Source organism: Triturus cristatus, chromosome 10 (genome assembly GCF_964204655.1).
Source record: "Triturus cristatus chromosome 10, aTriCri1.1, whole genome shotgun sequence".
Lineage (NCBI taxonomy): Eukaryota > Metazoa > Chordata > Amphibia > Caudata > Salamandridae > Triturus > Triturus cristatus.
In genome coordinates this window covers 536359771-536373593 of record NC_140593.1, presented here as the reverse complement: position 1 = coordinate 536373593, position 13823 = coordinate 536359771, and the positions used below count along the sequence as shown (strand labels likewise).

The window sequence follows — 13823 nt, the reverse complement described above, 5'->3', positions numbered from 1 at the left end:
AAGTGGCCGCCCCATCCCAGGAGGGACGCATCCGTCACCACTGTGTGTTCCAGTTGGGGAGGGACCTGCCATTGACCCAATCGCGATTCGTGAGCCACCACTGCAATTGTCGTGCAGTGCCCTCCGAGTTCTGGACATGATCGAACAGGTTGCCCTGATGCTGTGCCCACTGGAACTTCAGGTCCTAATGCAAATACCGCATATGCCATCTGGCATGTTGCACTAACAGGATGCAGAAGGCCATGAGGCCCAGGAGCCGGAGGGTCATCCTGACTGAAACCCGGGATAGAGGCTGAAAGATCAGAATCATAGCCTGAATATTCCAGACTCACTGCTCGGGAGGAGAAATCCGAAACTGCGTTGAGTCCAGAACCGCTCCGATGAAGGGGAGCTTCTGAGAGAGACTCAGGTGCGACTTCGGCAAGTTGATGGAGAACTCCAGAAAATGCAGGAGGTTGGCCGTAGTCTGGAGGTGGGAGACTACTGCCTGGGGCGAGGCCGCCTTCAACAGCCAGTCGTCGAGATAGGGGAAGACTGGAACCCTTGATCTGCGCAGATGAGCTGCTACCACCACCACCAACACTTTCGTGAACACCCGAGGGGCACTGGTAAGGCCAAAGGGTAGCACGGCACACTGAAGGTGCTCTAGGCCTACCGTGAACCGCAGGTAACACCGGTGGGCCGGCAGGACGGGGATATGAAAATATGCATCCTGCAAGTCCAACGCTACCATCCAGTCTCCAGGGTTGAGGGTAGCCAAGACCAGAGCCAAAGTCAACATCTTTAACTGCTCCTTCCTGAGGAAGCGGTTGACGTTCCTGAGTTCCAAGATGGGGCGCAGGCCCCCTTTCTCCTTCTTGGGGACCAGAAAGTAGTGGGAATAACAACCACGTCCTACTTCTTGCCCAGGAACGCGCTCGATGGCCCCCTTGGCCAAGAGGGCTGTGACTTCATGTTGGAGAAGCGCAAAGTGATCCCCCAACATGCGTTGGAACTGAGGTGGCATGGCTGGGGGGGACAGACTCGAAGGGGAGGGAGTAGCCCCTTCGGACGATTTGCAGCACCCACCTGTCCGAAGTGACAGAACGCCAGTGGAGGAGGTGATGGCGAATCCTGCCGCCCAACGGCATCAGGTGCACCCCAAAGCTCGGAGTAGGAAGGTTTTGGGGCGGATGCTGCAGGAGCGGAAGTGGACTGTCCCACATGCTGGACCCCCCCTGTCCTGCCACAGCGGGAACCACGTCCGCGCTGAGGTTGGTTCTGCGCAGGATTTTGGCTGAACGAACGTGTAGGGCGCCCCTTCCGTGGCCACGAAAGGAACGAAAAGCAGACGTTGCCGGACACATGGTGGAGAGACCCAAGGACTTGGCCGTAGCCCGGGAGTCCTTAAAATGCTCCAATGCACTATCTGCCTTATCGCCAAATAGGCAGGTCCCATCAAAGAGCATGTCCATTAGGGAACCCTGAACATACCCTGAAAACCCAGTGGACTGTAACCAGGCGTGACGACGGAGGGCCACAATGGTGGAAATCGCCCTACCCAAAGAGTCTGCGGTGTCTAGTCCACACCGGATGGCGAACTTTGCTGCATCTTTCCCCTCAGCCACAGCTTGGGAAAGCACTGCCCGAACTTCCTTCAGACACTGAGGCGGCGTCTGTGCAACCGTGTATCACACAGCTAAGAGTAGCGGCCCAAGAGGCACGCGGTGTTCACTGACCGCAGCCCTAAGCTGGCAGAGGAAAACAGTTTCTTGCCAAACTGTTCCAGCTTCTTAGATTCCTTATCCGGCGGGGCAGTAGGGAATGCGCTTTGGGAGGTGGAGGCTTGGATGACCAGGCTCTCCGGAGTTGGGTGGGTCGTTAAAAAGGCAGGGTCCCCCGGGGCCGGAGGATGAGGCCTGGCGACGTTCTTATCCACAGGGACTCTCGTGGCTGGCCTAGACCAGGTGCCCATTAACACATCCGTTAACGCCTCATTGAACGGTGGCAGAGGCTCCATAGAGCTTGCCGCCAACTGAAGGACTTCAGTGAGGAGGTTAGTTTTTAGAGTTGCCGTAGGCAGGTCAAGGGCCTCAGCTGCTTTACAGAGCACCACAGTGTATGTGGCGCCCTCTTCCATGGCCACAGCAGGAGGAGAAAGGAAACTAAGCTCAGAGGAGAGGTCAAGGCCACCTGCATCCTCTGACTCTTCTGCTCACTCCTGCTCCGACTTGCACTGCCGTGCAAGAGGGTCCTCAGACCCCTCCCAGTCGTCCCCTTCCTCCACTGCCCGAGGCACAGGCTGCGGGGGAGGGACAGGGGGATATAAATGGTCCAATGGTACCGATCCGCCTCCATATCCCAGTTAGGATCCCAACCCGGAGCAAAATTGTCCGGAAACCCAGGCCACGGAGGAGGTGGTACAAACGGAACCCATTGTAGTGCCGTGAATGGGGCCGTGGGTGGGGGCGCTGGGCCTGGAGTCGCCGGCGACGGACCCTGCGGCGCCAGAGCCGCTGGCGTAGGACCTTGCGGTGCCGGGGCCGCCGCCGGTAGCTGAGCCGGCGGCAAGGGAGGACCATCAGGTGTGACGGCGGGGCCCGAAGGCGCGCTGGCGGGAGCCCTAGGCCTGAAAAAGCGGTCCATGGCAGCAAGAAAATTTTGCACCTGGGCGGGAGTCGCCGACAGACCCAGATAAGGTTGGTAGGCCGCGGGACTCACAGGCACAATGGAGCCGCGGGGGAGGTACCCCCAGCCCCCGCATCCAGAGAACGACGGAGAGCACAAACGCTTCTTCGACTTCTTAAGACGTTTCTTACCCGATTCCAAGTGTGAAGATTTCGACCCCGAGGAGCGATGATGACTGCTCCGTGGTCGGTTCCTTGATCGACCCCTGGATCTCGAATGGCGCGGAGACGACTGCCGGGCCTCCAGCAGCTTACGGGACTGCTCCCGTAGGGCCTTCAGAGCCATGGCCAGACAGTCAGAACATGACCGGGAGTCATGGTCGCGCTTGAAACAGTAGAGACAGACGCCATGGGGGTCGGCCACCGACATCGTACGACGACAGGCCCCACAGTATTTAAACCCAGGCATCCCTACGTGGCACCAGGAGTCAAAGACTCAAAATAGTGGAGACAAAAAGTCTCCAAAAATGTTAGTCAAAAAGTGACTAGGGAACGAGCTCTAACCGGATCTGAGCTTGCTGGCGCGGAAAAAGAAAGAACTGACGTCAGCCCGCATGGGTGGCGCCTAAGCAGTCTTCGTGATGTCATCTCAGAAAATACGACGCCAGCGACGGACGCGGACCTACATGACGCCACCTTCCGACGCGCAGGGGTACTGCTAACGAAAAATGCTCCGGATCCAGTCTGATGCTTGGGGATATTCTAAGGTAAGGAATCTATCACTAACGTGTCTCTTTCAGATATTCCCTTAACTGTGATGTCCTAGTGTCCTCTTCCTCAGATGGAAGATTTGTGATGAATTTGGAGAGAAGGTTTTGAAGTTGTTCTCCCAAATTTCAAAAAGCTCATCCTTAAAACTTGAAAGATTAGCTCTTTCAGTTTATTACATTCTGAAAGAGGCCTTGGACATTCTTTTGGCAACTAATCGGCCATCATCCACAGCAATTTATTCTAGTACGTGGGTGAGTTTGGTGGGCTGATGTAGTGAGCAATCTGGTGACCCTTAGCAATCTCAGACGATTAATATTTTACTATTTACAGTTTCTCCAGCTAAATATTCCCCTAGTGAAAGGCAAGCTGTTTAGTCTTTCTTTTTACCTCTAATAAAGCAAGCAGGGCTCTGGGTTTTACAGAAGAAATTCCCACAAAGACTTTTAAAGTTTGTGCTAGTGTCTAAATCTGGTATTGACGTTTCTATGGATCCTCCTCTTATGCCCTTCAGTGTGGGGCACAAGACGTTCACCTCTATGACACTAAATCTGGCGTGTAAGGACCTGAATGTCTTGTCCTCGCACTGAAAGCAGAAAATGCTTCTGGTGATGGCAACAGGAGAATACTCTGTTTTTTGTAAATACAAAAAAAAAAAAACTTGAGCTGCAAGGAAAGATTTCCCCGCAGATTGAGATAATTTTTTTTTCGTCATTGTGATGTGTGGCGCGGCATGGTGCTAATGTTACAATTCATGAATGCCTAAAGTATCCACCTGCTTACACTGTGATCATGAGCATAGCTCAAGCCCCAAAGCACTGATCATGAAAAGAGAAATGCAGCTGTAAAGAGGAGGAGAACAAGTTACTTACCTTCGGTAACGATCTGCAAGAAACATACACATGTTTCTTGATTCTTTACCTTAGAATTACCCCCAGGCGAAAGACTGTATCCAGAGATTTTTTTCCATAGCAGTACCCCTACGCGTCAAAAGGTGGCGTTGGTCGACTTCACGTCCGTCGTGGTCGCCGGGATGACGTTCCGGTGCCTACTTAGACGCCGCCCCAGCTGAAATCAGTTCTGACATGACATTCCATGCCAGAAGCGCAGAGCCATGAAAGACACTGACCACTGGTGCGCAACATCTAGGGCCCTGTAAGGGAGTCCCTATACCTAGAAGTCAGTTTGCAGAGCGTGGAGGATGGGCGGGGTGGTAAGGAATCAATAACTAACCTATGTCTCTTACAGATACATGGTTACCGAAGGTAAGTAACTTGTTCATCTGAAAGAGACTATTAGTTATAGATTCCTTACCTTAGAACAGATACCCAAGCAATACTAACTCTGGAGGAGGGTCTGCGAACAAAGTTCACACCAAAAAAGTCCCAGAGAACAGAACGGGCAAAAGAGCCATCCCTCCAGACTGGACTGTCCAGGCATTAATGTCTGGTGAACGTGTGCATAGAATCCCAAGTGGCCACTTGGCAGATGTCAATGAGTGGGACTCCACATGATAAAGCAGTAGTTGCTGCCGTAGCTCTAGTGGAATGAGCTCCCAGCCCCACTGGAGGTTCCTTCTTAGCTAAAGCGTAACAAATCTTTATACATAGGACAACCCATCAAGAGATTGTAAGGTTTTGCACAGCCCGACTATTCTTGGCACCCACATAGCCAAGAAAGCGTTGATTGTCCACCCGGAAATGCTTTATGCGGTCAAGGTAGAAAGACAGCGCACGGATCAGGTCCAGACGTGAAGTATCTCCTCCTCCTTTGAAGGGTGCGGAGGTGGGAAAAAGGTGGGAAGAGTGATGGTCTCTCCGATGTGAAAAGGAGAGACAAATTTAGGTAGGAACGAGTGTCTCGTTTGATGCACTACTTTGTCCGGATGCACCAAGAAGAAAGGGGGCTTAGAAGAAAGAGCCTGAAGCTCACTCACTCTGCGAGCAGAGGTGATGGCAACAAGAAAGACAGTCTTCAGAGTGAGAGGCCTAAGAGGACAGTTTTGGAGAGGCTCGAAGGGAGCGCACATAAGGTAAGTCAAAACAAGGTTCTAGTCCCATTGAGGCATTATGAAAGGAGATGGAGGAAAGCGAAGACTAATACCTTTAAAGAACCTACTTACAATAGGGGACTTGAAGAAAGAGGGCTGATCTGGCAGTCGAAGAAAAGCAGAAATAGCTGCCAGATAGCCTTTAAGAGAGCCAGAGCCGAACCCTGCAGGGCCAAACAGAGAAGGAACAAAAGAACCTCAGAAAGAGGGGCAGAGAGGGGATCCACAGCCTTCGTTGTGCACCATGCCACAAACTTGTTCCATCAACAGGCGTATATAGTCTTAGTGGAGGGACGCCTGGCTGCCAAGATGACATTACAAACTTCGGGTGGAAGGTCAAAAGCTGTCAACTGTCGCCGTTCAATCCCCACGCAAGGAGGTGGAGTCAGGAAAGGATTGGGTGGAGAACCGTCCCCTGCTGCTGCGACAGAAGATCCTCCAGAAGGGGCAGTCTGATCGGAGGATAAATAGCCATGCTGAGGAGCATGGGGTACCACTCTCTTCATGCCCAGTCCAGTGCCACAAGAATGACTTTAGCCCGACACTCGAGGCAGAAGTGGTACAGGTGGAAAGGCATACAGGAGGCCACAGTTCCACTCCCAACGAAAAGCGTAGTTGAGCGAGTGCCACCTTGGAAATTCCAACGCGCAGAACTGCTGGCATTGCCAGTTCTCTTCGGTGGCTAACAGATCTAACCAAGGCTCTCCCCACTGATGAAAGAGACCTTGGACCACCTTCGAGTGAAAACACCATTCGTGCTCCACCAGGCACTGACGGCTGAGTTCATGCGCCTTGGCGTTCAGGGAACCTGCCAGATGTTGAACCACCAGGGTAATGGCCTCATGTTCCAGCCATGTCCAAAGGCAAAGAGCCTCTTGTCATAGTGTCCACGACCCCGCCCTGTTTGTTGCAGTACCACATCGCGGTGGTGCTGTCCGTGAACACCTGCACTGCCTTCCCCTTGAGGGAGGGAAGGAATGCCTTCAGAGCCAGGCGAAACACCCGGCGCTCCAACAGGTTGATATTGAGTCCGGACTCCGCAGGAGACCAGACTCCTCTGATCTCCGCCACTCCAAGGTGGGGCCCCCCATCCCAGAAGTGATGCATCGGTCACCGCTGTGAGGTCTGGATGGGGAAGGGAGAGGGATCTGCCTCTGACCCAATCCTGGTTCGTTAACCACCACTGCAGATGTTGTGCAGTTCCCTACGACAACTGGACGTAGTCTGAATGATTCCCCTGATGCTGCGCCACTGAAATTTCAGGTCCCACTGCAGAGCCCACATATGCCATCTGGCACGATCCACCAGCAGGATGCAGGAGGCCATGTGGCCCAGCAGCTTCAGGGTCATTGTCACCGAAATCCAGGATAGAGGCTGAAACATCAGTATCATAGCCCGAATATCCCAGACTGGCTGTTCAGGAGGATAGGACCAAAACCGCACTGTCTAGAACAGCCAGGATGAAAAGGAACAACTGAGGGAGTCAGGTGTGACTTCGGCACGTTGATAGTAAAACTCAATGAATGAAGGAGGTCCACTGTAGTCTGAAGGTGGGAGACGACAGCATGGGGCAAGCCTGCCTTAAACAGCTAGTCGTCGAGATAGGGGAAGACGAACTCCTGATCCGCGCAGATGAGCTGCGACCACCGCCATCACCTTGTTCAGCACCCGAGGCGCACTGGTAAGGCCAAAGGGGAGCACAGCGAACTGAAAATGCTTGTGGCCTACCATGAACCTTAGGTAGTGTCTGTAGGCGGCAGGACAGGGATATGGAAATAGGCATCCTGCAAGTCCAACGCCACCATCCAGTCTCCAGGTTCAAGGGCAGACGGGACCTGAGCCAACGTGAGCATTTTTAACTTCTCCTTCCTGAGGAAGCAGTTGAGGGCCCTGAGGTCTAGGATAGGACGCAGACCCATGTCTTCTTGGGCACCAGAAAATAGCGGGAATAGCAATCACAACCTACTTCTGGCGCAGGAACCGTTTCAATAGCTCCCTTGGCCAAGAGAGCTGAAACTTCCTGGTGGAGAAACTCCAATTGATCCTCCGACATGCGATCGAGAGACGGTGGCATGGAGGGAGGGGTAGTCTCGAAGGGGAGGGAGTAGCGCCTTCGGACTATCTACAAAACCAACCTATCTGATGTAATGGATTGCCAGTGGGGGAGGAGATGGCGAATGCTGCCAACCACTGCCCGCTGATGGGTCTGAAAGGTCGGACTAGGAGGGTTTGGAGCCTGTTGTAGGGGGTGAAAGGGTGGACTGGCCCACCCGCTGGCTCCCAGTCACACGTCGCTGGGTCGAAAGTCCGTGGCCACGCAGAGGCTGGGAAGCTTTCGTGGACCGGTGGCTAGATTGGGCGAGACGTAGTGAGGTGCCCCTCCGGTAGCCACGAAACAGGCAAAAGGCAGAATGTGGTGGACGCCGCGAGGCCTAAGGATCTGCCCGCAGCTCAAGAATCCTTAAAGAGCTACAGCGGCAAGTCTGACGGCAAGGTGACGGCCATCGAAGGGCATGTCCAGTAAGGTTGCGTGAACATCCCTAGAAAAACCAGATTTCCTCAACCAGGCGTAGCGCCGAAGGGCTACCGACGTGGCAATCGTTCTGCCCAGTGAGTAGGTGTTATCCAGTCCACAGTGAATCATGAATTTTGTTGAGCCGCTTCTATCTGCCACGGCTTGGGAGAGAACAGCCCGGGCCTCCTCCGGGAACCGAGGCAGCACTTGCGCAACCACATGCCAGATTGTATGGGAGTATCGGCCCAGAAGGCGGGCAATTGTCCGTTCCACAGTAGCCCCTATGCTGGGCTTGGACCAAGTGCCCAGAAGGACGTCTTTAGGGCTTCATTGAAGGGCAATAGAGGTTCAGAGGAAGTTGCCGCAGGTTGAAGCACCTCTGTCAGGAGATTAGCCCTTACTGCCACTGTAGGGAGCTCCAGGCCCTAAGCCATCGGCTGCCCTACGCACCGCCACAGCATAGGATGCTCCCTCCTCCATATCAACGGTAGGGAGAGAAAGCATGCCAAGGTCTAAGGAAGTGTCCATACCACTGGTGTCACCCAATTCCTCTCTCCAGTCTGGTTCTTCCAGCTGGTCAGTCAAGGGGTCCAGCGACCCCTCCCAGTCCTCATCACCACCATCAGGGTGATAGGGAACACCTGGGATGAACAAGGGAACCAAAATAGCCTCCAGCGTCTCATCAGACATCGGCCGACGGTCTGGCTCCATCTCGGGGGTGAGGATAGGGAAGCGTCAGCCGGGGGCGTCATCACCGGGATGGGTGCCGGGGTAGGTCGAGTAAGGTCGACCGATGCTGATCCGGATCCAGGCCTGGATCCATGGGGGCCACTCGGAAGACGTCGGCATCGAAAGCCCGGGACCTCGGCCAACTCCACGGGGCCCGAGGGTGGCCAGCCGAGTCAAGCTGCCCATAGATACGGTGGAGGGCTTCGTAGAACATACGAAGCTGGGCAGGGGACACCCTGGCTCTTGGAAATGGGGGGAGTTGCGGAGTTGTCCCTGAGTCAGGCAACGGAGACGGAGCCTTAGAGCGATGACGCTCTGGATCCCGCGTTGCATCAGCCGACAGATGTGCAGAAAGCGAAGAGTGACGGTGCTACTTTGCCTTATTCTTGTGCTTCGACTTACCCGAGGAGTGCGAAGACTTGGACGAGATATGGTAGCTCCGCGACCGGTCTCAAGACCTCCCGCTCGAGTGAGACCGGGAGCGACGCGGAGCCAACGGCCACGCCTCTAAAACTTTCAGACCGCTCCCGAAATACTTCGGATTCATGACTTGACAGTCAGAGCACGACTTCGGGTCGTGGTCGCGCTCCAGGCACCAGAGGCACACGAGGTGCGAGTCAGTCACAGACATCAGTTTGTGACAGACCTCGCAGGGCTTGAAGCCGGTCCAACAATAGGACATCCCTCATGCACCAGGATTCAAGGACTAGAAAAAAAACTCGACAAAAGTTGAAAAAAGGTTAGTCAAAAAGTGACTAAGGGGTAAGCTCTCTCTGGATCTGCGCTAGGCTGGCACGGAAAAAGAACTGCCGTCATCGCGCAGGGGCGACGTCTAAGTAGGCACCGCAGCATCATCCCAGCGACCACGACGACGGACGTGGAGTCGACCAACACCACCTACCGACGTGCAGGGGTACTGCTAAGGAAAAATTCTTCGGATCTAGTCTGACGCCTGTGTGTAATTCTAAGGTAAGGAATCTATAACTAATAGACTCTTTCAGATTTTTCTTTTCCAATGGTACTTCTCCACAGGAGGGTGGTCCCTGAGCAGGGATCAACTCACAAGCCACCAGAATTGGCATCAAGTGGAGGGGTAAGGGGGAAGAGTGGCCCGTTTAGCATAGCCAAATGCTACCCCTCTGGAGGGGGGGAAAGCAGTCTCTCTGGCCAATTAGGGAGGGTGACGGGGCGGGGGTTCCACCAATCTGACCTCCCCCATCCACCCCCAATGTTAGCAGAAAGTCTTCTAGACACCAGGGTTCAGTCAAAAAAAAAAAATAGAATGGGGTTGCAAAGGGGGACCTGTTCATGCCAGCATCGGGCAATAGTTCCACCCCTACAGGTCCAGTAGTCTTTCTGTCAACTGGGCAGATGGGGGGAATTAGTGTCCAATCTGCCCCTCCCTCCACCTCTGAGACCCTACAATCAAAATACTTCAGCCGCCCCCATGCCAACCAAGAGAAAATGTGGATTTTGTTTTCTATGTAGCTTTGAAATAAGTGTTTGCCAGCAGATAAAGGCTAACCCCACCAAGCCTGTCTCATCCGGGCGGTAGAAAGATTGTCTGTTGCCCTGGTGGAAATGAAGTGCAGTGCCAGGATGGATAAGCCCCACACCCCATTCAGTCTCTCACTTTTTCCTGATGTCTGGTACGCTTTCTGACCCCCAATTGGATGGGCATGGGTGTTTAACACCACTCAAGCTATCCTTCTGGGGTATGAAAGTCTGCAAGACTACCAGGGTGGAGATATTACGCCTCATACAAGAAAGACATTTTTGGGACAAACCCTTCCATGGAAATCCATTCAGGGTCCGCACTGAAGGATACAGAAAAAAATGTAACTTACGTCAGGGTTATATCTATATAGCTCTGGTAATTTCATGTCCGGGTTGGACTAGATGTCAAGAAGGAACTAAGCATCACATACAGGTGTAAAAATGTTTGCTCTTGTAACTTTTCAGGATCCCGTCAGGCACCTAGGGTGATTCAAAAGGTGAGGAATCTCCAGGCAGACGTGTATCCATTGAAAATGAATATATACATGGCAATTAGGAATAGCCGAATGAGACAGGAATACTCACTGAGGTATGAATTTGTAGGTGGCACCACCATGGGGAAGGAATACTAATAAGGCAGAGAAAGAATTAAGCAATAAATAAAAGAAATCCCATTAACATCATACAACAACAATACACAGGGATGGAGTAAGCACCATGATAAAGAATGCTCCATGAGGGAGAGTGAAGGAGTGATGCTGGTTTTAGTAATCTTGAAGAAAGATTCACTGTCAGATGCAGGTAGGCCCTTAGCTTTTTCAATTTTCAAGCTTGTGATTCTCCAAGCTAATTACATGGTTCAGTTGACTATAGGGAAGATCTGCTTTAGCCTCTAACTTTTATGCTCACTCCCCGTTGGGTAACAAGGTTCAGTAAAGTAATACCACTGTCATCAGACACTAAATGCTTAGCTCTAAACGTCACTAAAAAGGATAAACAGACTGTTTTAACGGGGAAACAAATAGCTGCTAGTAAGGTATTACCTTCATGGCCTCTAAAAATGTTCACACTCACATGTTTTAATTTTCCAAATTTTTCACTTTTAGGAAAAATTGCTTGTTTCTGCTCCTCGTCTTTCTTTCTTTTTTTTGCACGTGGTGTTGCTTTTTCTCCACTCTTCTGAACTCTCTTGTTTCTTGTTTTCTTCTTGTCTTGGTCTAGATTTTTTCTATCTGCTTGTCTTTCCCTATTTCCAACTTCTTCATGAGACATTTTTTCTGCAGTTTGCTAAAAGGAAAATAAATATTTTAGTAGAAGAGAACACCAGACTCCTGAAATTTACAAAGTTACCAATCCATTTTTCATTGGACTACAAAGAGTTCATTCTTCAGATGACACACTTTTTGATCTTGTTTTCATAGTAGTACCACGCTAATGCCTTCCATGGTAACCTTAGCACAGTAGAAACGTCTGCCCAGCAGCGCTGTGGTTTATTGAGTTTACATCTCTTCACCCATTCCACACTTCTAGAGGCTAGGTGAGGGAATTGTGGACCTTGTATTGTGTGCCGCATAGAGATTCTGTGGTGACCTTGGACTGTGGCAATATGTGATTATTGCTTGTGCTGGGGTTGATGTTTCATCTTTCTCCCTACTTTACACTACTGATGTCAGGGTGAAGAGGCAGTGCCTCTTCACTTGCATTATGCACAGCAGACATTTGTTACATGACAAGTGGATTACCAGCATCAAATACAAGACATTAGTGTAGTAATGTTGACTACAGTGCCTTGAGCTTGTGTTAGAGATCAATGTGCAGTACGATACATCAATATGCATGATTTACAAAAGAGGAGGCTGAGGCACAAGGATACTGCACACAACACATACAAAGGCTGCTTGCTTGCTACTCAAAACATTGTGGTGCCCGAGACTTGTGGACCGGCCATCTTCATCAAGTTAAAAGAAAATATGACTCAGCACCCACACCTCAACAATGTTTTAGTTAGTAACAACTTGATTAATCACAGCAGTGATTGGACAGGAAAAGGCACAGATTCCCAGAATCGTTTTCCTAATAAAAAGAGAATCTTTATTTGTTAATTCTTTCATTAAAACATTTAATTTTCTTCTTGGATTTTTGTTGTAGCCAATGCGTTTCGTCCAGTAGGACTTTTTCTGAACTTATTCAATGTATCACCATGGAATTTCAACTGAAAGCTCTCTACTCAAACTTCAAGAGTGCTAGATTGTGCGCTGTTTCAATAATCTGTATATACACTAAAATGTTCCTGCAAGCCGATCGGAGAGTAGAAGAAACTGTATGACCAGAAGAACAAGTTACTTACTTTCAGTAATGTTTTTTTCTGGTGGATACAGTATCTGCCTGTGAATTCCTCACCTTTTTGATGATCCCAATGTGCAGCATCCCACGGAACCTTTTCTCCTCAGCTCTCCCACGTCGACGAGGATGACCCAATGGAATGGCTCCACACGTGACTCCACGTGACGTCATCAGAGCCATTAGAAGACCTCATCGGAGTGCGGTCAGTTCCACCCATTTTATTCCGTGCCTTCGAGGCGAACCGACAACATTTATACACGTATACACAGTATACAAACACAACCAACACTAGAAATTCTTCATCATAGACATTTCCTAATGCCAAGCACCACATGATTCCAACAATAAATCACATAAGATATACCTTGATTATTTTTCAGTATAAGCAGACAGGCAATGGAGAGGTGGGTGGATCAGTGAGGAATCCACAGGCAGACACTGTATCCACCAGAAAAAGCATTACCGTAGGAAAGTAACTTGTTTTTTTGATGGACGCATCTGCCTGTGGATGCCTCACCTTTTGAATTGAATCCCCAAGCAGTCCCACCCTTGGAGGAGGGTGCCTGCCTGCCTGCCTAAACCAAAGCACAGAGCAAGTAAAATGGCCTTCCCTCCTCACCTAAGAATCCAAGGAATAGTGCTTTGCAAAAGTGTGGAGGGAGGCCCAAGTTGCCGCCTTGCAGATGTCTACCACAGGGACACCTCTAACCAAAGCCGAAGACGACGACTTAGCTCTGGTAGAATGAGCGCAAATGCCTTTAGGAGGCTCCTTCTTGGCCAAGGCTTAGCAGATCTCGATACACAGGGTGATCCACCCGGACAGAGTTCTTTTGTGGATAGCCTTGCCTTTCATCTTGCCCACATAACCAATGAAGAATTCATCGTCCAACCTGAAGTCATTGGTTCTGTCAAAGTAGAAGCTGACCGCCCTCTTGGGGTCCAGGTGATGAATCTCTCCTCCTCCTTTGAAGGGTGAGGGGGAGGATAGAAAGTGGGTAAGGTGATGGACTACCCCAAGTGGAAAGGAGTGACCACCTTGGGCAGGAAATCAGCTCTGTTCCTAAGAACCATGTTATCCGAATGAAATTATGTACAAGGATGCTTGGAGCTAAGAGCCTGCAATTTACTTACCCTCCTAGCAGAAGTGATTGCCACAAAAAATATTGTTTTAAATGCTAGAAACCTTAAGGGACAACTTTGCAAAGGTTCAAAGGGTGAACTCATCAAAAATGTGAGAACCAAATTCAAATACCGCTGAGGTATGACAAACGGAGTGGGAGGAAACCTACTAGTGAGAAACTCAATGAATCTCATA

At 50.9% G+C, this 13823-nt stretch overlaps 1 protein-coding gene across 9 annotated transcripts in view; it reads right to left on the bottom strand.

The window, feature by feature from the left end:
* Nucleotides 1–13823, bottom strand: part of KMT2C (lysine methyltransferase 2C) — a 1736691-nt gene that overhangs the window by 369685 nt on the left and 1353183 nt on the right. For all 9 annotated transcript variants that reach the window (XM_085632007.1, XM_085632012.1, XM_085632004.1 and 6 more), the window contains one exon: nucleotides 11240–11452. In XM_085632007.1, the coding sequence (XP_085488133.1) occupies nucleotides 11240–11452 (213 nt within the window). The remainder of the gene's footprint in view (nucleotides 1–11239; nucleotides 11453–13823) is intronic.